Below are 26,487 nucleotides of genomic sequence, written 5' to 3'. Positions count from 1 at the left end.
AGTTCGGGGGGGGGGAAGGCATTAACAGGGTTACACCAGCAGGGTGTAGCACTCTAATGCAAAAAAACACCCGACATGGAAGCACAGACAGCACGTATACAACATCAGAGTCCGATGGGGAGGTGGGGGTGGGCGGGATCCTGAAGCCTCCAGTGGGAGCTGCCACTGCGGCGCATCGACCAGCTGCAGACCAACAGGTGGGAGGGAGAGATAAGGAACAGAGAGCACATTGAAGTTCCTGCAGAATCTGAAGGAAGAGGGTGAAGGTCGGGACACAGCATCTGTCGGCATTCCTCCTTTTCGTGGGGGTGTGTTGAGGCAGCCTTGAGAGGCTGCTATGGCGTCAGATAAGGATAAACATGACTTTGTTTAGGGCAGACAGAGATAGTCTTCCTCTCCGTCTTGTAGTCTCTAAGTGGTCATTCATGTCCACCAGTGAAGCCAATTTTACATTCCACATCCCCGCATCGTCCGGCGACCCTCTCCGAGATCAAATCCATCTTGCGCACTAACACAGGCAGCGCCGCAAGGACATTGTCCAGCTTACGGTTCACCTCGAGTAACGTCCCAGTCTGTGAGGTCACCGCACGAGCGGCACATTCCGTGGGTACGGGTCGCACTCCAATCGCTCCCGTCTTCCCAAATTTCCAGAAAACCAGATATCCTCCCACTCCAATCAGAAGAAATCCAGTGATCATCAGGCCGAATATCCACAAATCTTCCACGTCCTCGATGGACAGCTGAGAGAGGCACACGATTCGCCAGACCTCCCAAGAATCGAGTGCATATCCCGATGCGAATGTCCCCTCGGGACAGGTGGGAGCCCCCTTCTCCGTTCTCATCGTAGAGAAAATTTTGTCAATCACGTTGAATGACCAATTAATTAAGTCCATATTTCCAAAAAAGAGTAGTGGTTTCAGGAGAAATGCAGAGAAGTGCTCTGTAGGCAGACAGGACAAGAGCCTTGGGGAAGCCGATAAGGGAGCTGAGAAAAAAGCGTCTGTACTCTCTGAAGGCTGCAGAAGAATCATCACCCAGCCACACATTTATTATTAAAACAATGATGGCCATGAATTATGAAATTGGTTAATTATTGGTTTACCGGCCACCTCTAATTCACGGACTTTATAATACAAGTTTGCATTTAGTCATTTTTTTAAATCCCCATTTTAACTGTTTCACATAGAAAGAGCCCCAATCAGGACCAGCTAAATCAGTGATGTCATTAACAGGGTATCTGCAGGTTTAAGGGAGCCAAATTTAAGACTACTAAAGACCTTTTTTAAGGCCACTTTGACCAAATTAAAGCTATTTTTAAAATTAAATCCAAGCTATAATTTCCAGCTACTGCCTGGAACCGGTGCTAACCACGTGGTGAACGTGGGATTAACCATCCAGTTACCATTAAACTTGCACTTCCCCATGGCGCAAGCTCCCGCTAGCTTAACCAGCTAATGTGCTCATCTAAAAATAGCCCCCTTTCACAACCAGCTGAATGTGTACGGTTCCGCTTACGGCAACATCGTACACAAAAAAAGCTGAACACTAACTAGAAATTCACGAAAATTTTATAGAAGTAAAAGAATCTTGTTTATTGGGTCTTTGGTCATTTAAGACCTTTGGAAACTGTATTTAAGGATTATTTGTAATTTTTAAGGATTTTTAGGGCCTTAAATTTGGAAAAGCTAATTTAAGACTTTTTAAGACTTTTTAAGGACCCGCGGATACCCTGTATTAACACGATCCTGCATGTTTTAGATGTTTTTGTGTTTCTGCACCAGCATTTGAATCAGTAAGTGATTTATAGGTTTCTGCAGAACTCCTGAGCAGGCATCTCAACATTAAGTCTGGTGTGTTGGAGCCAACATGCAGGACTGGACCCTGCCGACTTAGCCCAGCATCCCTTCATTATTTCACATAAGGTCCAGATTTACCTTCCACAGCAGTCCGACAGCCAGAGCCAACAGCAGCAGTCCTGCTATAGCACTACCAGCTATCACTCCCACAGGAACATCAGCCTTCTCTCCAGGTTTACTGACGGTCAACACCACCTGGACAAAATGGTATTAAAATATCACTGACTGTAGGGTCTGTCGGACTCACATAAAGCATCAGGAATGTTTTGGTTTTGAGGACAAAGAGCATCAAATTAGGAAAAAGATGATCTCACATTTTGTTGTTTGTGGCCAATGAGGAGCAGATCAGGGTTGGACGTCTCCACTTCCAGACCTGAGATCAGCTGGATGGACAGGTAGGAGGCCTACGGGAACAAAACGATCCACATTAGACCTTCTGAAAGTCTCACAATGACTTTATTCATCAGAAACAGAACGGAGAAGGGAAGCGTAAGAAGTTCCAGACTGATTAGATTTACCGTATTAAGAGTCCCGCTCCAGATCCTCGTTTTAACCGCCACCAGGTAGTCACTCTTGGCTTTGGTGTCTTTAAGGATGCACTTTATAGTTTCACATTTTGCAGTTTTGCAGTTCTGTTTGTTAAAAGCATAAAATAAAACCAGATGGATGCAAGAATACTGATGCAAACAGCAGTCTAGAGCTAAAATGTTGGAAAATGTTCAACTAAACTTCAGCGCAACTGTAACGAAATACATCACTTTAGCCCCCTCTGGTGGTTGAATAATAATAATAACAACAACAACAACAACAATAATAATAATAATAATAACAATAATAATAATAATAAGAAGAAGAAGCAGAAAAGATCTCTTCTATAGCGCCTCTCAAGATGAAAATCACGAGGCGCTTCATAAAAACAAAAAACTGTAAAATATAAAAAATTATTTAGAAAATGATTGAAAATATATTTAAAATGAGCAAATTATTGACAATTGTGATAAAAAATGTAAAGAAAGAGAGAGAGTGAACAGGAAAGAGGGAAATCAGTGGATCCTGAGGAAGGTGGAATAGGTGGGGAGAGCAGAATAAAGAGAGAGAGGTGAAGAAGGTCATACAAAAGCCAGCTTGAACAAGTGAGTCTTCAGCTGCTTTTTAAAGGAGACCACTGAGTCCACTGATCTCAGGCTCAGGGGGAGAGAGGTCCAGAGTCTGGGGGCCACAGCAGCAGATGATCTGTCACCTTTGACCTTTAGCCTGGTGCTGCACAACCAGTAGGCTTTGATCACTGGACCTCAGGGACCTGCTGGGGGTGTAGGGACTAAGAAGATCACCAATGTAAGATGGTGCTTGTCCATGTAAGGCCCTATAGACCAGAACCAGGATCTTGAAATGAACCCTGAAGTTGACTGGCAGCCAGTGAAGCTGGAGGAGAAGCGGGGTGATGTGGGTGTGTTTGGAGGACTTGGTCAGAAGCCGAGCACAGGCGTTCTGAACCACCTGTAGACGGTTCAGGGAGGTTCTGCTCTTTTATGCTCTTAATATTTAGCCACTAAATTTAATTTGGCTAAATTAAAATAACAACAACAATAAGAACAATAATAATGATAAAAATAACAGGCTTTGATTTAAGTGATGTGATTTTAGTCATGTGACCACATCAGTGAAATTGCCATAAAAGTCTACATGATCTCTATAAATCAGTTATTATATTTCTGTTCATTACAATCTTAGTTTAACCGACTAGAATAAAAATTTAAATATTCTGTATTTAGACAAGAAAAATGCAATATATTTAAATTTATCAGTGCTTAAAATGTGAAAAGTCAACTGTGCAGATTTCTATTTTTCTGGATAAAACAGGTAACGTTACATTGAAAAAATGCTGGAAGTGCTGCAGGGGTGTAAGAGATTTTATCTGGTGCTCTCACTGGTGCTCTTCAGCCAAGGGATCCACATAAATGTCGGCAAAAGGAGATCTGAGGCACTCAGGTCATACTGGTCATCCAATCAGGATGCTGTCTACCTGCCCTACTTCAGCAGGTGTCATTGATTAGCCTTCTTAACATGAAAGTGAGAGAACATACAAATATTTTGAGCCCTGACGAAGGCTCTGTGGGCTGAAACGCGTCGGCATCTATGTTTTTAACTGTTTGAGCCATGTACTAATAAAGGCTTTTTATTTTTGTACCTCCTGAGTGCCTCAGATCTCCTTTTGCCAGCAGGTAACGTTACATGCTTTGATTTCAGAGCAGGAAAACATGCAAATAAAGCGACTGACCATCTGGTCCATGCCTCTGAAGCTCTCCTCTGAGAAGGAAGCTTGGTAGCTCTTGACGAGGATCTGCAGAGGGTCCACTAGTTGTTTGGAGTCACAGCTAACAGATCCTCCCTGCAGATGATCAATCTGATCATTTACTGCTAACAAACTCCAGATCTTACACGCGTGCGTCTCTTTTAGGTAAAAGAGTCATTAATTGGCTCTCACTCACTTTTGTCTCCACACCGGTTAAATACAGCAGCTGGTTTCCACGCTTGGTGCTGACTGGCAGAGCTACAGTCAGATACAGAAGGCTGATGGGGAAGTTACCTGTGGAAACCTTTAAACAGATTTATTTTGATCCAGTTGTTTGTTAAAACTATGAATCAGATCATATTTCAATAGAGAGATTTAATAAATTCACCTTGACTGTGAAGTCAAACTCTGGACCGATGTCTTCCCAGGTTCTCACTTGTGTCACCACGTCATGAGACATGTTTGCCACAAAAAAGTTGATGTTTGACTGCCTGTAGAGAATTATTAATATTATTTAAAAGGGCATGGAGTAAGAATGACATCTTGTGTTCAAATCTGAGTACTGCAGCCTCTGTTTAAAAACACAAGAGTCCTCTCTTAAGCCTAGTTTATGCTTCTGCGTCGGTGCGGGGACACGCAACGTCATTATCCGTCCCAGCAGGCTCGCATCAGTCCAGTGAGACGGAAAACGCGAGTTTGCGACTGGTCAGGATGCTGCTTTTGTCAACGGCACTGCCATTGCACCCTCAAAAACATAAAGAAAGCCAAAGATGTCCAGCGACAGACATGGAGTACCGAATACTGACAAAAGTATGAACGTTAATTCACCCGTGACTGGAGGAGTAAAAAGATGCGCAGCAAGCGTTTTATTCATGGATGGAAATGATGGGAAGCGTGGGTTTAGAGGTGGCGAGCGCATGAAGAGGTGGAGGAGAATGAGGGAAAATGTGACCGCGTTAATAAGAAAACACAATATAAACACAATAGTAAATGCACCATGTTGGACCGGATACATGACAGGATACCCCGGAACAGCGCTACGCCCTCTGTTGTCCTGGCGAGGAATTGCTTTGCAACGCTCCCCAGGAGATGTCTCTGTCAATGCGTGTGTGTCTCTCCCTCGTGGAGCTGACGCAGAGCCATAAACTAGGCTTTGGGCCCATTACTCACACTTCCACACTTGCGCCCTTCAATTGCATGATCTTGGCCGGGGGTGTGAGTGCGTAGGGTGTCCCAATTCTCAAGTGCGAAAGTTGATCACACCCCCGTTGCACCCTTGATCCAAATTTCGCCCAAGTCCGCTTCGGTCCGGACTTGGGCGAAGGGTATTACCCACAATCCCTTGCTGTGGGAGAAAAGGCTTGAGCGCCTTTTTTAAAACGATGTATTTTCAAATGAAAATTCATTTTAGGATGATTCTCAATGTTTCACACAAAACAGCAAAGAATGTAAATTATTTATTTCAAATAATTGTTTGGTTGTTCGTTTGAAAGTTGTTAAAGGTTTTTTTTGTAAAAGTGGCACAGCGACCAGCGTCAATGAACTGCGGTCGAGGACGCAACGTTCCCCGTCCCCAATAGGTTGCAAAAGTTTTAGTCACGGAAGGAAATGATGGAAAACGTGGCTCTGTCAGTGATGACTGCATGAAGAGGTGTGGGAGAATGAAATGTCCACAGAGCTGCTGCTCTTTGCCAAAGATGTCTCAGGCTCACATGTGGTTGGCTCTGGAACCAGGAAGTGTGGAGGCACGACAGATTGTAAACGATTACTACGTCCCGCTTTGGCCGTTTAAAAGGAGACAACCTGGCAACCCCCCAGCCAGCTCAGAACGAAATCTGTTTCAATGCAACCTTCCTTCTAACACGATTGAGATGTTAGACTGTTTTGTGATTATTTCACTATGAAATTATTACTAATTGCACCTTTAAATGCATTTTTTTCAAATCCTGTGACTCACCTAGAAAGTACAATCCCAGTGTCATACTGCAAAGGAATATGTATGTGATCGAGATTGTCTGCCGGCGTTTCCTCCGTGCTATCACTGCAAAAGAAGAAAAGCACGATAAAAGACGTTCTCAGAGCTTAAAGTTTCAATGGAATTTATGTTTAATTCTGTCTACCTCTTAGCCTCGAATTTAACATCAGCCTGGCTCAGCAGCTGATCAAAACTGTAATCAAACGTGATCTGAAACTTCATCTGAAAGACCATAAAAAAACAATTTCACACATTCTGTAACTTATAAAAATAAAACATTATTGAGATTAGATTCAAATCTTTTCCTCTGACCTCTTCACCTTCTTTGATGACCGGGTAACCCACTTGACAAGTGATGGTATCTATTTGTGTGGCGGTGCATTTGACTCCATCTGTCTGAAAATATTATTTCATGATTAAAACTGAATTTTTCATTCGTCGTCGTCGTCTTCCTCCGCTTATCCGGGTCCGGGTCGCAGGGGCAGCATCCCAACTGGGGAGCTCCAGACCATCCTCTCCCCGGCCACCTCCACCAGCTCCTCCGGCAGGACCCCAAGGCGTTCCCGGACCAGATTGGAGATGTTACCTCTCCAACGTGTCCTGGGTCGACCCGGGGGCCTCCTGCCGGCAGGACATGCCCGAAACACCTCCCCAGGGAGGCGTCCAGGAGGCATCCTGACCAGATGCCCAAACCACCTCAACTGGCTCCTTTCGATCCGGAGGAGCAGCGGTTCTACTCCGAGTCCCTCCCGAATGTCCGAGCTCCTCACCCTATCTCTAAGGCTGAGCCCAGCCACCCTACGGAGGAAACTCATTTGGGCCGCTTGTATCCGCGATCTCGTTCTTTCGGTCATTACCCAAAGCTCATGACCATAGGTGAGGATTGGGACGTAGATCGACCGGTAAATCGAGAGCCTGGCTTTCTGGCTCAGCTCCCTCTTCACCACGACAGATCGACTCAGCGTCTGCATCACTGCAGACGCCGAACCAATCCGCCTGTCGATCTCCCGATCCCTCCTACCCTCACTCGTGAACAAGACCCCGAGATACTTAAACTCCTCCACTTGAGGTAGGACCTCTCCCCCGACCCGGAGTTGGCAAGCCACCCTTTTCCGGTCGAGAACCATGGTCTCAGATTTGGAGGTGCTGATCCTCATCCCAGCCGCTTCACACTCGGCCACAAACCTACCCAGCAAGAGCTGAAGGTCAGAGCTGGATGAAGCTAGGAAGACCGCATCATCCGCAAAAAGCAGAGACGAGATTCTCCTGCCACCAAACTCGACACACTCCACACCACGGCTGCGCCTAGAAATTCTGTCCATAAAGGTAATGAACAGAACCGGTGACAAAGGGCAGCTCTGGTGGAGTCCAACCCTCACCGGGAACAGGTCTGACTTACTACCGGCTATACGGACCAAACTCACGCTCCTCTGGTAAAGGGACTGAATGGCCCATAACAAAAGGCCACCAACCCCATACTTCTGGAGCGTCCCCCACAGGGTGCCCCTGGGGACACGGTTATAAGCCTTCTCCAAATCCACAAAACATGTGGATTGGTTGGGCAAACTCCCATGCCCTCTCCATCACCCTTGCAAGGGTATAGAGCTGGTGAATTTTTATTCTAAAATATTATAATTGAATATTTCCACATACAAAAGACACAGATGAGTAGTAGAGGTTGCTGGAGAACGTGGCGGTGACTTGTGTGTTGTACGCATTTTCCTTTTTGTTCCTCACAGCGACTTCAAACGACAGCTCCCGGTTGTTGGCGCTGACCAGAACTGGAGCCGATCTACAAAACCAGAAAACAGAATAACTTCAGCTTAACTTGTAATATTTTACTTTTACAGACTTTAAAAGAAAACATTCCTTTAGTATTTATTTTCCAAATTACAGGACCTATTTTAACAAAAAGGAGGTCAAACAATAGAAAATAAACGTCACAAAAGCTGTTGTTTGCTTTGTTTCTTTTCTTTTGAGCTAGCTAATTGGCCGAGAACACGTTAGATGAACATTGCGGGGTTTTCAAAGCTCACAGATCCAACCAAACCACTTTATGTGGCTTTGATTTTGCAGTTATTGGCCATGAAACCAGTGCAATAAAACAGAGCATGAAAATGATGTCATAGTTAAAAGACACAACCGTAAATTAAAGAAAAACACCCCGACAGTTTTTCCTTTGTGCTAAACGTCTGTTTTGCTGCATACCTTCATGTGATTTAATAACCAGTTCACACTCAAAAGAATTATAGGCCTCATGGCTGATTGTGTGTTATTATCCCCGCTGTGGGTCAGGCCGGGGCCTCCAGGGCCAGTTTGAGGGACTTTTTGAATTCAACAAGAGCTGTCATGAATAAAACCAATAACTTGTCATCAAACTTTGAGAGTAAACATCTGCTCCATCATCTGATAGTCGTGACGGAACGAGGATTCATCCCAGTCGTTCCTACCTGGACACCTTTCTGACGGTTTGCACGCTCAGCACCAGATCACTCACACACACTTCGTCTGAGCCACAGTCTTTGGTGAAGGGAATCTAAAACAGCAGCAATCCAGTGAGGAGTTCGTATTCATCTTTTTACGCTAAACTGGTTTTGATTTTGTTGATCAAAAATGCAGAACTTGTGTCGTAAAGAAGAAGAGAAGAAAAAACTCAAAATGCTTCCTACTTACGAAGAATTCAAAGGCACTTGGAGAAAAAGCGTCGAGGACCGGATTCACAAAGGCGCTCTCCTGCTCAATTTCTACTTTCAGACTGAGGGAATTCACAAAATCTGCCGTTTCCTGTTGGTTACGTGAAGAATAACTTTATTTATTCGTAAAGCTGAAGTCATTCAAGTAATCCAGATGATTCTCACTCTCACCTGAACATAAACCTGGTTATCCAGACAAAAGGCTGTTGAAGTCACTTGTGCCTTCCCTTTCAGGTAGCGTTCGTTGTTCTTGGTAAAAAGACCTCTTGATGTAACTCGTGAACCCTGCAGGTCGGCGTCCAGGATTAAAATGTAGGAAACATCTGGAAAGAATTAGGGGACAAAGCACCTCAGGCGATGTTCGACAATAATGTTAAATAATCATTTTTATTTTCATTTTAATGTCATTATCACAAAACTTGAATATGAACAGAACAATTTTCTTTGTAATTAGAAGTTTACATCACTTAATTGACTAGCTTACAGAAGATAACCCTGATTGCAAAAGGTTGTAGAGTTGTGATTGTTTATCATTTCAGTTTTATGGTTTTAACTGAAGAAAAGGAAAGTTTGTTTCAAGCAGCCGTTTTCTCGGCAAGTTTTTAAAAGGAGACATTTACTTGTTTGATCATTACATTTTCAGTGGCCTCTAGTGGGAACGGATGCCTGGTGTCTTAGGGGGAAGAATATTCTGGTGCACCATTTCTCCAATCTAAACTTTGCCCACATCACAGCTGAGCTTCAGGTTTTAGAGTCTTATTTCCTGATATTTGGACATCTCGTCTGCGACTGGATGACAGCGACGCACCTCTACCACTGATTTGCAATGGTGACGTTCTATCTCCACAAATAACTCTGGAGGAGCTTCTGCCGTGTGGCGGTGTTGCTAATGCTAACGGTTAGCTTAAACTAGCCGAGACGTTAAAAACAACAGCCTCCCCCGTCATGAGTCAACAGTGGGTCCGTGAATTTAAACTCACAGTGTGACATAGATCTGTGAGGGTCTTCAAATCCTAGAGTTTCACCGACTGTTTTCTCTCAGCAGCTAATGCAGGAGATAGGTGTAGGAGACTATTTTCATGTACAGCATGAAAAACTCTGACAGATTACAGTTAGAAAAACATTGAAACAGCGTTTTTGCAATCAACCACAACTTTAAAACTGAAACGAGTAATATTCTGTGATGCATTTTTGTGGCCAGCAAAGTTTTCTTTTTGCTTTTGGGGACGTTGGAGCACTCTTTCTGTAAGACTTCCACTTTTGTTAGATCCTGCATCTGTTGCCGATTTATCCCCAGAGTTTTAAACACACTGCAGTCCGAGAATCGTCAGGTGTCGCAGCAAAGCTGCTTGCACCGGCTGCGGTAATCTAATTTGGACTTGAAGTGTTTTTAGAATCGGTTTTGTGTTATTTAACAGGTGGTTCGGTGGTGTTTCAGAAATTGTTGGTATTTAATTGAAACTGCTCTTCCATTTCCATCAGTAAAACCACAGGCTGGTAAAACACACCAACTTCACCCTCAACGGTGATTTCTGGTTGATACTTATTACATGTTTCACACTTTCCACGCACGCTAGGTGCTCCAAAACATGCCAAGGTCCTAAAAGAAGTTTTCTCATGCCGTTTAGAGAATGACTTTAGGATCACAGGCACGTTTTCTGAGTTGAAAACTAAAAATCATTCTGAATAATCAAAAGTCCATAATTCTCAACATGGTTATTCACATTACCGATGGGCCCCACGGGTGTTTTTGGCCTGAACGTAGCTTTAAAACAGACGTTGGCGTTGAAACATGAAAGCTTGCGTCCACCGACGTCACAGAGTTTGAGAATGTTGATTTTGTCTGGGATGAAGGAAGCTGTGGTCTCGACAATCCCAACTCCTCTGGACCTGAAATCAAGGTCAGCTAAACTCACACCGTTCACTTAGCTTTTCCTTATTTACCTGCATTCTCAGCCTTTTAGTACAATCTGAAAGTTCAGCTCACCAGAGCTGCACTACTTTCCCTAATGCGCCAATGGAAAGGTCAGGAATTTTATCATCGTTCAGATCTGTGAAGCCATCCAGAGATCTTCCAAAATACTGGAGCTGAGGGTCCAGTTTGGAGCCGAGGATTCTCTGTCAAAAGAGCAAATATCCTCAAGCATACAACCACTAAGCTGATTTTTAAATTTTCCACTCCTAAACGACACAAACACAACATCTACGTGTCGTATTTCCCGTCAGACCTGTGAGAACTTTCTGTTTAAAGTCTTCTTTTGTCCGTTGTAGACATAAATGACTCCTTTTCCATTGTCCTCTAGCGGCGCTCCAACAACAACGTCACAGTAGCCATCGAGATCAAGGTCAGGCACGGCAGAGATGGCCATTCCAAATCGAGCATTTTCATTGGCTGCCGGGCCGTTGAGGGATCCCTGGTCATTCAGGATTCCCTTCGGATGAGGAAACAGAAAACCTGTGACTGACGAAGCCGAAACAACCTCCTATGTCTTGTCCTGAAGCAGAAAACACTAGTTGACCTTGTTGTTACCTTGGTGACAGAGAATAGGTGGACCCGCCCTTCTTCTCTCTTCAGCTCACTCATAGACATGGGAGCTCCAACCAGGAGAAGGTCTGTTACTCCATCATTATCCACATCCAGAGAGCACAGCACACCCCCAAAGTATGAGCCAATCTACAACAACAAAGTCCCCGCCAATGACGACCAACTGAAGATCTTAACAAGACATGTTAGAATAGTTCTTGGGTCTATAAAAAAGATGTTTATGAAGTTATTTGAGCTGAATCCCAATTTTTGCAGTTTCACTCTCAACAGTTTCAGTACCTTCCACAATGAGCCGTTTCAGTGTTCTGTCAGTTTAAAGAGCAAGTCACCCCCAAATAAACTTTTTTTTGCTGATAAACTAAATAAACGAGTGTCTAATCGTGCTGTAGACACGTGTCGTCAATAATTTGGCACTTCAGTGCATCTTAGTTCAAATTTAAATATTCTGCCTATAACTGTCAGTGTTGTGCCGTTGTCAGGTAAAAACTCAGCACTGTATTTTAATTTAAATCTGCCACCTCTATTGGCTAAGAAGTATGCTATGATGTAAACTGGTACATTATGATGTCACAATGCAGTCGTGAGCCTGAGTGTGTGTGTATTTGTTAGCGGCTCCGCCCTCTCGGTCTGCCAGGCAACAGCATGTGTTGCATTTTTCAAACATGAAGTGGGAGTGGAGTTAGACTCTGGTAGGGGTTGACTTGCTCTTTAAGAAAACAAGCTAGAGCTGGCCACGCCCACCCCTTCCATGCTCAGACTGCTATAACCTGAGAAGCTTCAATATCCAGGAGGGGCTCAGAGTAGAGCAGCTACTCCTCCAGCAGCAGCTCTCTCCTCAACTCATTCACTGCCAATGACGACAAAAGTCGTCATTTGCATGTTTTTTTTACTGCGTGGGCGTCGGACGAGCCCCCGCACCGTGAGAACAAACATCTCCGCTCTAAAGCCGATCTTCATCCACATACGTCACACGTCACGTGATCAGGAAGCAGAACATCCACGTGTTAGGAGATCGTTTTGGGCCGCTGCTGTAAAAAAAAAGTGAGAAGCGAACCGGAAAAGCTTCTGCCGATCACAATTCAACGACGGATTACGAAAGAACGGATTAAGCTTGAAACACGCAGATTCTCCCTGATGTAAGCGGCGAGTCTCCGCTTTGTTTTGGTAGTTTTGGCGTTGACATCATCCTAAAGCGCAACTTGCTGCGACTCTTCAAAAAACCAGTGAAAACGCTAAAAATGCTGGAAGCAAAGAGCTTTTCTGATCAGGAAACGGCTGGCAGTGAATGAGTTAATGAGAGAGGTGGTTCTATTCTAAGTTCCCCATTTGTGATGTCACACTTTCTGATATTTTGAAACGGCTTGTTTCAGGCACAAAAACTCTAAAACTAAACGCTGACAGAAAACAGATGGACATTTTTTTTCACCTTTAGAGTGACTATAGAGGCAGTAGAGACCCAAATGGCAGCACAAAACCATCAAGAGGTGAGTTTTGAACAATATTTCCCATTTAGAACTATGTTTTTAGTTTGGGTGTAAACAAAACATCATCTGCTTTTTACCTGTTTTCCTCTTGCTGAATCTATGATGGTGACCTTCTTGTCAGCGCTGACGGTGTAGACAATAACCTGCCCAGAGTGGTTGGAACGAGGAGCACCGGCAACAAAATACTCGGTGGAGCCGTCACTCAGCGTGGTTACAGAATAACCTGCAGATGAATTCAGGAAACAAATAAAAACACAGTGGTATAGACGTAGGATAGATAGATGCAACTCGCACCCAAATCTTAAACTATTATCCACATCTTCAAATTATAACAGCAGCTGATGGGAAAAGCCACTTCCTGTTGCAGAAATAAATAACTGATGGGTGTCAGAGGGGCTAGGTGTTTCCTGTTCACGGGGACAGGACGGCACAAATGTTTCTAGTATAAAATAACTTTACATGCTTTCAGAATTTTCAGAAACATTTTGCATTCACTTGAAAAGAATAAAAAACGCCTCGATCTTCTGAATGAACAACATAAACAATGGGAGCCGGAAAAGAAATAAGCGTTTAGTTCCACGAGTATCACTCAGCTTTTCTCATTGGTCCCGACATAACGATACGAGAGAAGGTATGTGAATAAGACCCGAGCAGGAGCACATTTATACGGTTTCTGCACAAAGTCCACAAACTCATAATAATCATAACAATGTAGTTCAGAGACAATCAGATTTCCAGTGTCTTGATCCCAAAACAAAGTAAAAGTGAATTAAACTCGAACAGGACGCGTTTCAGTTTGAGTTTTTAAATCCTAACACCATCTCATAAAACACTGCTGAGGTATTTATTTATTTATTTCAGAAAAACAGAGCTTTTTAATTTTCTTCAAGTGAATGCAATATGCTGCCAAACTAAATAATTCCTTTCAAATGAATAAAGCTGAAAAAATACAACCAAAATATTATAAATAAAAAACGAAGCTGGTATTATTATTCACACAAAGAATGACATAATAATGGAGAATGTTGCTTTTGTGCTTGCCATCACGGTGAGACTTTAGAAAATTGATTTCCTCTAAAGAACGACCATTACTGACCCGATCTCTGATTGTATTCACTGTCTACATCTCCCCCAGTTACCGACTGTGACAAACTGCCAGCTAAGACGTTGAAATGAAACTAAGAACTTGATCTCACCCAGCAACGTTTTTTTATTTAGCTCAGTATAGCTTCAGTTTGTTCACCACACAAAACAAGACGTAAACCTATGGGGCAATATTTAGAATAAACCACAATGCATTACTGGGAATTTACCCGCCCACAACCCAACACAATACTGTAAAATGATCTCATTTCCACCATCATGAAAAACAGCTGCAGTATTTACGTTTCCTTTATTTCAACAAGGACAGATATAAGCACATAAACAGTAAAACCACAGCCCCACAAAATGCTTTTAGCTATAGTTAATTTGCAGCGTTTGTCCCTGGATGGACTTACAGCTGCAACACGAGCAGAATTCAATTCAATTCAAGTTTATTTATAAAGCGCCAAATCACGACAAGAGTCGTCTCAAGGCACTTCACATAATAAACATTCCAATTCACAGTTCATTAAACCAATCAGAAATAATGTTTCCTATATGTTTTTTTGTTTTTTATGAAGGCATTGTAAATGTTTTTGTTGTTCAAATTTGGATGATGAGGATGTAAACCTGAGGGGGTAGGGCTAAATAAGTATATACTTCTCCCTACTCCTTTTCAAACAAACTGCATGAAATGTTGGTAATGTATATGTTTGAAATAAAATGAACTGAACTGAACTGAACCCAGCAGGTTGCATCGAGTCACTGACTAGTGTCAGTGACTTTACAGCAACCCTCATACTAAGCAAGCATTTAGCGACAGTGGAGAGGAAAACTCCCTTTTAACAGGAAGAAACCTCCAGAGGATCCTGGCTCAGTATAAGCAGCCATCCTCCACGACTCACTGGGGATGGAGAAGACAGAGCACGCATGCAGACAGAGCAAGCAGGCAGGCAGAGTGGGCAGGCAGGCAGGCAGGCAGGCTATAATTAAACGGGTAAACACGGTGGAAATCTGTGAAAAATACAAACCCAGCAGTGAGCTGTGATTTCTGTCTTGCAGCGTTTCTTCAAAAGCCGAGTACGGGAAGATGGTGACTTTAGTTCCTGTCTGGTGGACGATTGTCCCGCTCCAAGCGTACGCTCCCACAGCTCCAAGCATCATCACATCCTTGGACAGCACAAAGACAAGTCAACAGACTTCTAACATGAATTCAGTTTTCTGCTGCTGCTGCTGACGCCGAACCTTCTGGCTGGAGTAGTATGCGCTGAATCCAACCTGGGACATTTCCATCTGGAAGTTTTCTCCTCCTTTTCCGGTACCTTGAAGTGACAGAACATCTTGAACCAAAGGAGAGCTTAAACATCATGTCTAGTAACACACCTACGTAGGTGATACACACGTGTAGGCTTTATGAACATCAGATGAAGCACATATGGAGCTTTTAGAAGAACTACAAATGTTCTTTTTACCTTCTATGTTGAAGATCCGGTTCCCTAAAGTTCCAGCGATGGTTGAAAGAGCTGCCTCCTCTGAGACATTGAAGAAGAATTTCTCTGTGGGTAAACTGGCAATTGATTTGATTTCTTTGATAAGGTTGTCTGTATTTATGTTGTTTCTGCTGTAGTAACCCAAAACCTGCACACAAAAAATAAAGCAAATTAAAAAACATCAGAGGGATGCATCTGTTTGAATGAAGAAATTCAAACTCTTGCTGTAAAATTGTATTAAAAACTTCGTTTGCAAACCATTTTGCTTTCTTTCTGCTTGACCAGTTAAATCTAGGTACTATAAAACTGGCAGGATTAAATGTATGGAGTGATTTAAAGCTCTGGAAGGAAAATGCTTTTCTAAATGAAAACTACAACAAACGTTGGTGTTTTATAGTTCAGAGTGATGAGATTCAGAGACGAAGGAACAAAACCAAAAACCCCGGTGATGATCTCAGACCCTCCGTCTCTAAAACAGGTATCATTCTGGTACTGCTCACATCATTATTTAAAAACAGAAACAAAAAAAAACCTACATTTCACCTTTTATCAAACAAAATAACAACAAATCTTCTAGTAATTTTTTTTGAAACATCAACATTTTGTTGACTATTTACTCCATTGTTATAAATCACACATTCTTTAAGACTATTTGCCGTTTAAAGTAGATTTCCTTTTGTTTTTTGTGCTCGGATGATTCAGCCAAATCATGTTTTTATGTCTGGGGCTAGTTCCAAACATCAGAAGCGTCCTTGCGGTGTTGCCAACTTAGCGACTTTGTCGCCATTTCTAATGACTTTTCAGACCCCCTTAAAGAGCAAGTCACCCTAGATCAACTTTTTTTTGTTGATAAACGATATAAATGAGTGTCTAATTGCTCTGCAGACACGTTCAGTCAATAATTCGGCACTTTAGTGCATTTTAGTTTAAATTTAAATATTCTGCCTAAAACTGTCAGCGATGCACCGTCGTCAGGCAAAAACTCTGCACTGCATTTGAATTTAAATCTGCCATCGCTATTGGCTAAGAGGTACACTATGATGTTAGATGGTACATTATGATGTCACAATGCCATGAGTGTGTGTATTTGTTAGTGGCTCCGCCCTCTCGGTCTGCTAGGCAACAGCATTCGTTGTATTTTTCAAACAGGAAGTGGGAGTTGAGTAAGAATCTGGCAGGGGGTGACTTGCTCTTTAACAACTTTTTTTTCAAAAACGCGCCTAGCGACAAATCTGGCGACATTTCTGACCCCCCTCAGCTACTTTGACAACAACTTTGTAGCCAGCTTTACCTGCAGATTAGAGATGAATCTGAAGCAACAGGACCGTCCTTCCTTCCAGAGGATCAGAAAGAAAATGATCTGCGCACGTGCGTGCAGCATGATCACGCTACCCCCGCTGGCCAATCAAACCTTTTGTGGGTTTTCACAAGTCCATTATTTGAGCTAGGCACCGGAGCTTCATGAAGGGCGACCGCTCCTTCCGCCATCCTGCCGCATTTCGGCAGCCGAGCTCGGCTGGCACTGGCAGGCAGCGTCGCACTCACACATGGCTTCTCGCACCACTTGTGGTGCATTCAAGGAACATTGGAACTCTATGATGAGTTCAATAACGTAGCACATTTAAAACTTTTATAAAAAACAGAATAATACTGTGAGACAAACACCTCAGGTCATTGGCAGTTTGCATGTAACATATCTGAATACTAAATACGGCCTGCTTCTTTTTACACAAAAGTACTAAAAACAACAAAACCAAACAAAAACAAAATATATATTATCTGTTAGGTAGCACTGGATCACAACAGAAGAAGACATCTCAAGGCACTTGAAAACTACAAGAGAAAATTCATTTTAATTCAATCATACACACATTCCTATCCATGGACGTAATTTTCACTTTAGAAGTGGGGGGGACACGGGGGAGGGAGGAGGGGGGAGGGGTATCTTTACGGTATGCTCTAATGGGAAACAGACTTCAACACAAACGGTTGTTTTCCGCTTGGTCCTAGAGCTCGTCAGGTGTTAATTTAATATAGTGTAATATTGTTTTGGATGGTAAAAAGTGCAGGGGTCAAAACTTTACTTTGGAAAATGTGGGGGGGACATGTCCCCCCTGTCCCCCCCCAAAATTACGTCCATGTTCCTATCCATTTAATATTTTGTTTGCGAGTTCCATTCTCTTCAGGCAAAATAGAAATATTCCTTCCATTTTTTTTGTGCCGTCTTTCCTTGATGTTTTAAAGGCTGCTGTTTTGTATTCGATGGGGTTTTTATTTTAATAAAATATTAAAAAATAAATTAAATCAGTTTTTTAAATAAAATCACGCAGGTTTTATTCGATTTACTCTACATGACCGGTGACGTCATCACGCAAACCAGATGACGTCATTGTGTCGTATGCAAATTAGCACGTGACGTCATCTGGCGACATCTAGGGACTTTTGGGGGGAACTTCAGCTACTTTCAGGCAAAAACAGTTGGCAACACTGGTCTTGAGCTTAAAAGCGTTACAAACACCTGCCTGATCTGTCCGACTGAAATTTAGACGATCACTCACCGCAATGCCAAATCGAGTAATGCCTTGCTTCTCACAGAGGGCGAGGACCGTGTCTCTAAAATCGCTGTCGTGAGACTCGCCGTCTGTGACAACCACCATCACCTTGGCGGCGCCGGGCCGGCCACCATTTGTTGGGTTGAAACCCTTCTCACTGAAGAGAGCAGAAGCTGTTTTAATGGTTTAAACACAAACTGAGCAGGTAATAAGTACACAGCAGGCGCTGAACCCACCTGGCAAACTGGATTGCATGGAAGGTGTTGGTCAAAGTCCCGTACATCTGACTGATGCCGGACGCTACAGAAAGCACCTCGGCTTTAGTCGTGTAATCATTCAGCTTGAATTCAAATTTGGCAACTTCTCCGTACTGAATGACGCTGATCTGAAACAACAATAAAAATAAAGGAGTTAAAGCTGAATGATCTTTTTTTCTGATTCATTCCTGTCACGGATCAGTCGGCATCACCTGAGTATTTTGAGGCCCGATTTCTAACGAGGGTATTAATTTCACCAGGAAGTCCGTCATCGGTTTCCAGGGATAAATGCTGTTGGATCCATCCAAAACGATCACGATGTCCATCGGTCCTCCACATGCTAACAAGGTATTAGAAGAAACATGTTAAAGCATCAAAGTTTGAGTCTATAATTCATCTATTGATCTTTTTGACAGCTTTAATGCAGCCACTGCTTTACATTCATCCATCTCATGAGACACACTATGTGGTGTTAGTGATATCCAGCGATCTCCATCCACTGACTGCACGGCTGCAATAGTTTACCAGCAACAAGTGAAGAAGCTAGTTTGTTGAGCGGATGTAAAAAAGGAGAAATTCTCTTTTTCTGTTGCTTCATTAAGGAATGACCCGATTAGGTTTAAGGGTCATCCATAATTTATCCTGAAACAGGAGAGCTTCATTGTTGAATTGTCTTGTTTTTGGTGTATTTAGTTGGTTTTTGGAAATGGTTTAGGAATGATGAAAGAAGATTAGGTCCTACTGGTTTCACTTTTTATTTACTGGTTTAGCTTCATTTTGGTAGCCAAGGCTGGCCCAAGCAGGTTTTCCTATGGACCCCCATCAGCACCAGATTATTCAGCCTTGGGCTACATTATGTGTGTAACACACCCACTGTTGTTAGCATCTTTTATAGTAAGCTTTAATCATACTGGTGTTATTATGCCTACCGATATTAACGTTACAGGAATAGCAAAACAACAAAAAAACGTTGTATTTTGAAATGCAGTGTCGTATAAGTGTGGTGTATTAATTCAACTATTTGAAACTAACATCAGCAGAAAACACTGAATTTATAATAAAAAAAGTGAAATTTAGGCGCTTTTGTTAGTTTCTATTTTAATATTTGGAACAGATGTTTAAAATGTGCAATCATTATTAAATAAAGCCTTTAGAAAATATATCCATAATTCTATATGTGAAAAATAATTTTGTTTGTATTATTTAAAGTTTTGTTTGTATTTTTTTTAAGTTATTAGAACCATATTTCCCTTGGGGGGCCCTGGTGGCATGGCGGCCCCCAAGCAGTCACTTAACTGGCTTATGCTTCGAGCACCAGTTCTTATTAGAATATAGAATATCTTTTATTGTCATTGCAACAAGTACAACAAAATTAGATGCAGTCCCTGTGCCCAAAATTGTATTTAAAGAATAATTTAGATAAAAGATCCCAAAAAATTATCATTTTTTTAAACCGTCTAACATTTATCCATGCCTGTTCGTCAGGAGTCCTTATGTGGTGTCAACAAAAAGCCCCCAAACTTTATAAAACGTATTTTTCTGTTTTTTTTTTCTAATTTACTTCCTGAACTGTCTAAAAAATTACAAAATAAAAATGTACAAATTTTTTTTAAACAAGTCGTAAAACAAGAAAGTTCCGATTCTCAAACAGCAACAAATTAAGTGAAAAATATTTTGTAAATGAACGTATGAACTCATTATGTTTGATTTATTTCGTATCAAAGAAGCAAATGGCTGTCAAGCTGCTTTACTCCAAGTTACCCAAACAAGCAGAAAGCATTTCTAATACAAATAAAACTGGTCGGTAACATTTAAAGACATTAGGAGTCGTGTAAAGGTTGCTCACTCTGAACAGCAGGAGAGAAGGCAGGCTGGACGTTCAAAAGGGAGTCGAGTTTCACACAAACTCCCGGGTAGAAGGTCTGATCGCCACACTGCTGTCCCCAAAGTGGACCGCACGTCTGGATGAGAACAAACACACAAGTCGTAACTAATTCACAGGATGTTCTGCTTGAAATCAACTTTAGATTAAACCAAAAATGTACTTATAAATGTGTGATTTTTGTTCTGGTTCCATACTCATGCATATGTGTTAATAATTAGATATCACCGTGCGCACGCACGCACGCACACGCGCACACACACACGCACACACGCACACACGCACGCACACACACACGCACACGCACACACACACACACACACGCACACACACACACACACACACACACACACACCACACACACACACACACACACACACACCACACACACACACACACACACACACACCACACACACACACACACACACCACACACACACACACACACACACCACACACACACACACTACATACCAAGAAATCATTGATCGGTGGCATCCTTTTAAGAGTTAAGCCCAGCGACATGTTAACATCCACATTTTTAACATTTGGGATTCTGACAAAATCTGTCAAAATAAAAGAGAATAAAAAAAAAATCACAAAATCAGATTAAAGCGATTAAATCTGTTTGAGGTCGATAATTTTACCTATAAATAAATTAGTGGAAGAACATGTTTCACAAACAAAAATGTCAAAATAAAAGTAGGAAAATCTACGCTGCTGGTGTTATTTTTTAATCCTAGTCTGGATTTTACTTTTCAGATTGACTCTGTGTCCATCCCTCTTGTATTTACATCCTTTGTTTGAGTTCTGTTTATCTCTCTGACTGACACAGAGACTGCATCTTGTTTTATTAATCGGGTTTCAGGGACGAAGCTATTCATTCATTCATTCATCTGGGCACAGCCGTCTTCACCGTGAAGCTTGAGCTTGTCACAGCTGTTCCTGGATCCTGAGACCGGACACTTGTACACATCCCCCATCCTGTTAGCGGCGAAACCGCTCCAAGGAGCACCGACCAGGAGCCTGCAGACAGCAAGGACATCTCTGAGCTCAGCAGCCACGGCCTTATCAGAAGGTGTCAAACATCATTTTACTACTTGGCAAAGAAAACATAAACAAGTACTAACTAACTAACTAACTAAAACTATTTATATAGCACCTTCACATGGTCCAAGGACCAAAGTGCTGCACAGCAGAAATAAACATAAAAAAATAAAAACATTTAAAACCATTAAAAAAACATGCAGATAAAATCTAGGTGGGGCAGCAAAAAAGTGCAAAGCCATCCGTCGACGAGGCTCTTCCTGAATAAAAGCTAAAGAATAAAAGTGAGTTTTCAGCTGGCCCTTAAACTTGCCGAGCGTGCTGGCCTGTTTAACCCATGTAGGTAGCTCATCCCAGAGCCTCGGCCCCAGCACCGAGAAAGCACGACCCCCTCGGGATTGTAGTCTGTGTTTGGGAACGACCAACAGTCCTTGTTGTGCTGACCGAAGGTTCCTTGCGGGAACATAAGGCTGAATCAGGTCTGCCAGATAACGTGGAGCCAACTCATTTAAACATTTAACAACAAACACCAGAACTTTAAACGAAATTCTAAAAGAGACTGGAAGCCAGTGTAGGGATGCCAAGACGGGCGTGATGTGTTCAGATCTCCTGGTACCAGTCAGTAACCTGGCTGCCGCGTTTTGGACCTTCTGCAGTTTCGCTATGGAGGCCTGCTTGATGCCTGCATGAAGCGAGTTACAGTAGTCCAGTCTGGTGGTAATGAAGGCGTGGATGACCGTTTCCAGATGTTTACGAGATAGCAGCGGCTCAATCCTAGCTATTCTCCTGAGATGGAAATAGCAGGATCTGATCGTTCCATTGACCTGGGTGTTCAGTGTGAGCTCTACATCCAACTTCACCCCCAGGTTGGTGACCACCGCCTTCTCAAAAGGCGCTAATGAAGGAGAGTCAATCCCTTGGGCACATCCGTGTTTGTATTTCGGGCAGAACAGGATAGTACAAGCTTGACTGAAGCATTTGCCTTTATGCAACTCCTCTTTTTCCTAGGAACTCTCACCAGGTGACACCAGATGATGTTTTACTTCATCACAACAGCCTGTACTTTTAAAGTTGCACAATATTACCTGACGCAAAACAGCAAGCTCATTTATTAGATTGGGGACAGGAAATGTGTCATATTCGAGTCAGAGGGACCACTCGGAGTTTTCCTCTGTTGCACAAACAGAACGCTCCTCCAGACGGTGAGTAAGTCCCAGACGGAGTGCGTAAAACTCAGATGTTTAACCAGAACAGGCATAAATCAGGGCGTGGGGGCTTCAGACGAGGAACCAACGTTTGTGCGACGGGTTTGACAAATGTGGGGAAGCTACCCAGTCAAGTTTTGCAATAAATTAAAAAGATAATAAAGTCAGACTTTCATTAGGATCGTTAATGTTCCTGTTTCAAACTGCGGTCTGATGTAATGTTGCACCCTCAGGCTGAAAAAAGAAAGAACAGAGTCTTACTTCAGCTACATCTGACTGCTGCTTGTTGCCAGAAACAAAAAAATAACAATCCAGTTTGCACATTCATAGTTTTTATTACCGCCTTTATATTTGCACTTTGTACACCCTCTGTCTCTTTGCGTGTGTGTGTAAGTGTATGTGCGCTTTCGAATGAGTAGAATCTCATAGTTTATTGTTTTACTAATGAAAATACCATCAAGAGGTGCAGCACATGTGCACTGCACACCAGCATCATTCTCTCCCTGGACTGCCACCTTACCGTGGGGGAGGGGTTTGAGTGTCTCAATGATCCTAGGAGCTAAGTTGTCTGAGGCTTTCTGCCTCTGGTAGGGTCATCCATGGCAAACAGGTCCTAGGTGAAGGATCAGACAAAGAGCAGCCCGAAGACCTCTTATGATGAATTATATAAATGGAAACCGTGTTCCCTCGCCCGGACGTGGGTCACCGGGGCCCCCCTCTGGAGCCAGGCCTGGAGGTGGGGCACGTTGGCGAGTGCCTGGTGGCCAGGGTTTCACCCATGGAGCCCGGCCGGGCACAACCCGAAGAGGAAACGTGGGTCCCCCTTCCTATGGGCTCACCGCTCGTGGGAGGGGCCAAAGGGATCGGGTGCAGTGGGTGACGGGTGGTAGTCCGGGGGACCTTGGCAGTCTGATCCTCGGCTACAGAAGCTGGCTCTTGGCACATTGAATGTCACCTCTCTGGGGGCCTGTATTTTGATATAGTGCCTTCTAGAGGCCTGGAACCCCCCAAGACACTTTACAACACAATCAGTCATTCACCCATTCACACACACATTCACACACTGGTGGGGACGAGCTACGATGTAGCCACAGCTGCCCTGGGGCGCACTGACAGAGGCGAGGCTGCCGAGCCCTGGCGCCACCGATCGCTCCGACCACCACCAGCAGGCAACGTGGGTTAAGTGTCTGATGGGGAAGGAGCCTGAGTTGGTGTGTGAGGTTGAGAGGTTCCGACTAGATATAGTCGGACTCACCTCAACGCATGGCTCTGGCTCTGGAACCAGTTTCCTTGAGAGGGGTTGGACCTTCTACCACTCTGGACTTGCTCCCACTGAGAGGCGCCGAGCAGGGGTGGGCATACTAGTTGCCCCCATCTTGGTACCTGTATGTTGGGGTATACCCCAGTGAATGAGAGGGTAGCCTCCCTCCGCCTACGTGTGGGGGGACGGGTTCTGACTGTGGTCTGTGCTTATGCACCAAACTACAGTTCAGACTACCCACCCTTGTTGGAGACCTTGGAGGGGGTGCTGGAAAGCGCTCCTTCTGGTGACTCCCTTGTTCTGCTGGGGGACTTTAACGCTCATGTAACCCAGAAGCTAGAACCTTAATGAGGTATTAACTAATTGGCTTACTAATATGATCCATCCTCAATTTAGATAAAATATAAAATATAAATTAAGGAAATTAACAATACTAATTAATAGATATCTAATTAACTAATAGATAATTTCATAATGAATTATTGGAAGGGTGAATAACTAAAATAACGAGTTTAATATTAAACATCGGTTAAAACAAGAATCTTGAACATCACTAACAGAAACAGAAGAGGAAAGCTGTATACTATTGGTCCAGGTGGGAATCTGAAATTTCATTGGCTGAGAGAAATAAGTCCCGCCTCCGCGAAATAAAACCGTGCGACGCAGCTGAGCGAGAGGAGAGACAAACGGCTGTGCAGCACGCAGATACAGAAAGCAAAGACTGAGCGGTTAGAGAGAGAGAGAGAGAGAAAAAAAACAACGGTCGAGGCCGTGAAGAACCCTGATTTGGGTGCCGCATAGATAGAGGGAGAGGCGGACTTGACTCCTTCTAATAAGAGCTAGGAACTTGGAACCAACGCGGTGAGTAAAGAAAAAAGAAGAGAAAAAGCTAACGATGCAACTTAAAAAAAAAGGGAAACTTAAATAGCTTATCAAATTAATTCCATTCTTATAGATTTGTGTGGAGACGACAGAGTGAACCAATCCTCTGTAGGAGGGAACCGTTGGAGCGCGTTGGTGAGTGAATGAGATTAAATTCAGTAAATTATTAAATTCAAAAAGCTAATTACAGCAACCGAGGTGACAGCAGTGGGCTGCTAGACGTTAGATCCCAGGAGTTAACATCTCAAACTACCAGTTAACGGTGGTAGGGCATATAGGAGTTAACGGCTCAAACCGCCAGTTAACGGCGGTAGGGCATATGGGATTCCCAGGAGTTAACGGCTCAAACCGCCAGTTAATGGTGGTACGGCCTAGATGTACAAGGTCCTCAGGGGCGTTATAGCTAACGCCATAGAATTAGCAATGCGTCCCTTAACCAAACATTTAATAATAAAAAAAAATAGATAAATAAAAATAAATAAAAGCTAACTGATTAGGGAGGAATTATTTTACAAAGGTGGACCAAAGGACCAGAATTTATATTTTGTTGAATTTTGTTATAGAACATTTTATTTATTTATTTATTTATTTATTTATTTATTTATTGTGTTACAGATATACAAGGTGTCACAATGCTGTATAGAAACACAACTAAATGTATCCTTGTTGTCATGAATGTATTTCTTGTTGAATAGTGTAGAGTAATAGAATCTAACTGAGCCTATTGAGCTGAACAATTGTTGTCATATGTAATTATATTTCCAGAGCTACTGAGAATTATTTTAATAGACAATCAAATTGATGTTATGTTAGTTGAACTGTGAACCCAAACATGATTGGCTATGCCAATAGAGTGAAGCATTTGTTTAAGTCTGTAAGACTTTATGCTGTGATGTGACGAGAAGGGTCGATGCCAACTCGCTAACAGTCCTGTTGTTTACAGGCTGGGTTTTTTTTTTCCTTGGGTTTGATCCCGACTCCTATGATCACTCACTTGGAACGAGAACTGGATTTCTTCCTGACGAGGGAGATGGCGAGCCTTAACCACTGAACGAACCAGGACATCTCAAGTAACTGAAGAGCAGACTGCTCTCTTCTGTGAACAATCTCAACGGTGTGGTAGGAAAAAATCGCACCACCGGACTCTGACTTTCACCCCAAGCGTGGGGATTTGACTTGACGCCGGCTGACTTGTGACTCATATGATCAAATCTCATACCGACCATTTTACTATTGTCGATTGTTTTCATCTGTTTTTGTGTGTTATCTTTATGTGTTATATTTCCCATTATTATTAAAATTTAGTATATAAACCGTTTCATGCTATACCCGTGACTCCAGTCATTCTTAAACAACCTCCAATTCTCCCCGAACCTAATTATTGGCCCATTTGTTTATTTTTTCTTTTAATTATCTTATTGTATCCTGTAATCCGGTTACATAAAACTTGGCGAGCCAGCCAGGAGAATTGTAGAGTTGTTACCTTAGCTAACCATTGACTGACATCATAAGAGTGCCTGGAGGTCACAGTGGTTTGCCATTTTGGCATTATTGGTACTTTTGAGTGTTTTAAAATGGAAGTTGTGAAAACAGAAAAGGTCAAAGTTTCAAATGCTGTTTTAATCAGTGGGTTAACTGATACAGACCTTGATAACGAAGTCTTTGGGTTTATGGAAGGATTCGGACCAGTTAACAGGCGCATTAAGTTACCAAACTGTGATCAGATTATTGTGGAGTTTCAACATGAAGCCACTGTTAAGGAATTAAAGAAACAATGTTTACCCTATGACAAACCTTGTACTAGGAACCCAAATGTTTTCTTCCATATTCAAGACCTAGCCAGCGCGTACAGTCTAGAAACTAGCACATCTGCCACTGATGCCTATCTGTCAGAGCTCAGGGACATAGCTGCGCGTAGCAATCAATCATTTAAAGACCTTCTAATGGAGGAACTGGCAAAAATTGGGGAATCTTTAGGAAG

The 26,487-nt window shown here is 42.8% G+C and overlaps 1 protein-coding gene across 3 annotated transcripts in view; it reads right to left on the bottom strand.

Moving 5' to 3' along the window:
* itga2.2 (integrin, alpha 2 (CD49B, alpha 2 subunit of VLA-2 receptor), tandem duplicate 2) overlaps window positions 1-26,487 on the bottom strand; it is a 40,021-nt gene that overhangs the window by 2,293 nt on the left and 11,241 nt on the right. For all 3 annotated transcript variants that reach the window (XM_070546219.1, XM_070546221.1, XM_070546220.1), the window contains 27 exons: window positions 21,028-21,137; window positions 20,586-20,677; window positions 20,075-20,189; window positions 18,441-18,568; window positions 18,208-18,356; window positions 17,978-18,128; window positions 15,402-15,567; window positions 15,175-15,251; window positions 14,961-15,099; window positions 12,924-13,069; window positions 11,348-11,491; window positions 11,046-11,249; window positions 10,805-10,935; window positions 10,547-10,707; window positions 8,989-9,140; window positions 8,798-8,908; window positions 8,575-8,660; window positions 7,778-7,916; window positions 6,437-6,520; window positions 6,270-6,346; window positions 6,107-6,190; window positions 4,538-4,640; window positions 4,346-4,453; window positions 4,135-4,245; window positions 2,375-2,488; window positions 2,171-2,260; window positions 1,935-2,051 (listed from right to left, as the gene is read on the bottom strand). In XM_070546219.1, the coding sequence (XP_070402320.1) occupies window positions 1,935-2,051; window positions 2,171-2,260; window positions 2,375-2,488; window positions 4,135-4,245; window positions 4,346-4,453; window positions 4,538-4,640; window positions 6,107-6,190; window positions 6,270-6,346; window positions 6,437-6,520; window positions 7,778-7,916; window positions 8,575-8,660; window positions 8,798-8,908; window positions 8,989-9,140; window positions 10,547-10,707; window positions 10,805-10,935; window positions 11,046-11,249; window positions 11,348-11,491; window positions 12,924-13,069; window positions 14,961-15,099; window positions 15,175-15,251; window positions 15,402-15,567; window positions 17,978-18,128; window positions 18,208-18,356; window positions 18,441-18,568; window positions 20,075-20,189; window positions 20,586-20,677; window positions 21,028-21,137 (3,289 nt within the window). The remainder of the gene's footprint in view (window positions 1-1,934; window positions 2,052-2,170; window positions 2,261-2,374; window positions 2,489-4,134; window positions 4,246-4,345; window positions 4,454-4,537; window positions 4,641-6,106; window positions 6,191-6,269; window positions 6,347-6,436; window positions 6,521-7,777; window positions 7,917-8,574; window positions 8,661-8,797; window positions 8,909-8,988; window positions 9,141-10,546; window positions 10,708-10,804; window positions 10,936-11,045; window positions 11,250-11,347; window positions 11,492-12,923; window positions 13,070-14,960; window positions 15,100-15,174; window positions 15,252-15,401; window positions 15,568-17,977; window positions 18,129-18,207; window positions 18,357-18,440; window positions 18,569-20,074; window positions 20,190-20,585; window positions 20,678-21,027; window positions 21,138-26,487) is intronic.

This window comes from Nothobranchius furzeri, chromosome 17 (genome assembly GCF_043380555.1).
Source record: "Nothobranchius furzeri strain GRZ-AD chromosome 17, NfurGRZ-RIMD1, whole genome shotgun sequence".
NCBI lineage: Eukaryota > Metazoa > Chordata > Actinopteri > Cyprinodontiformes > Nothobranchiidae > Nothobranchius > Nothobranchius furzeri.
The sequence above is the reverse complement of the archived record's forward strand: the minus strand, read 5'-3'. Positions and strand labels throughout refer to the sequence as shown.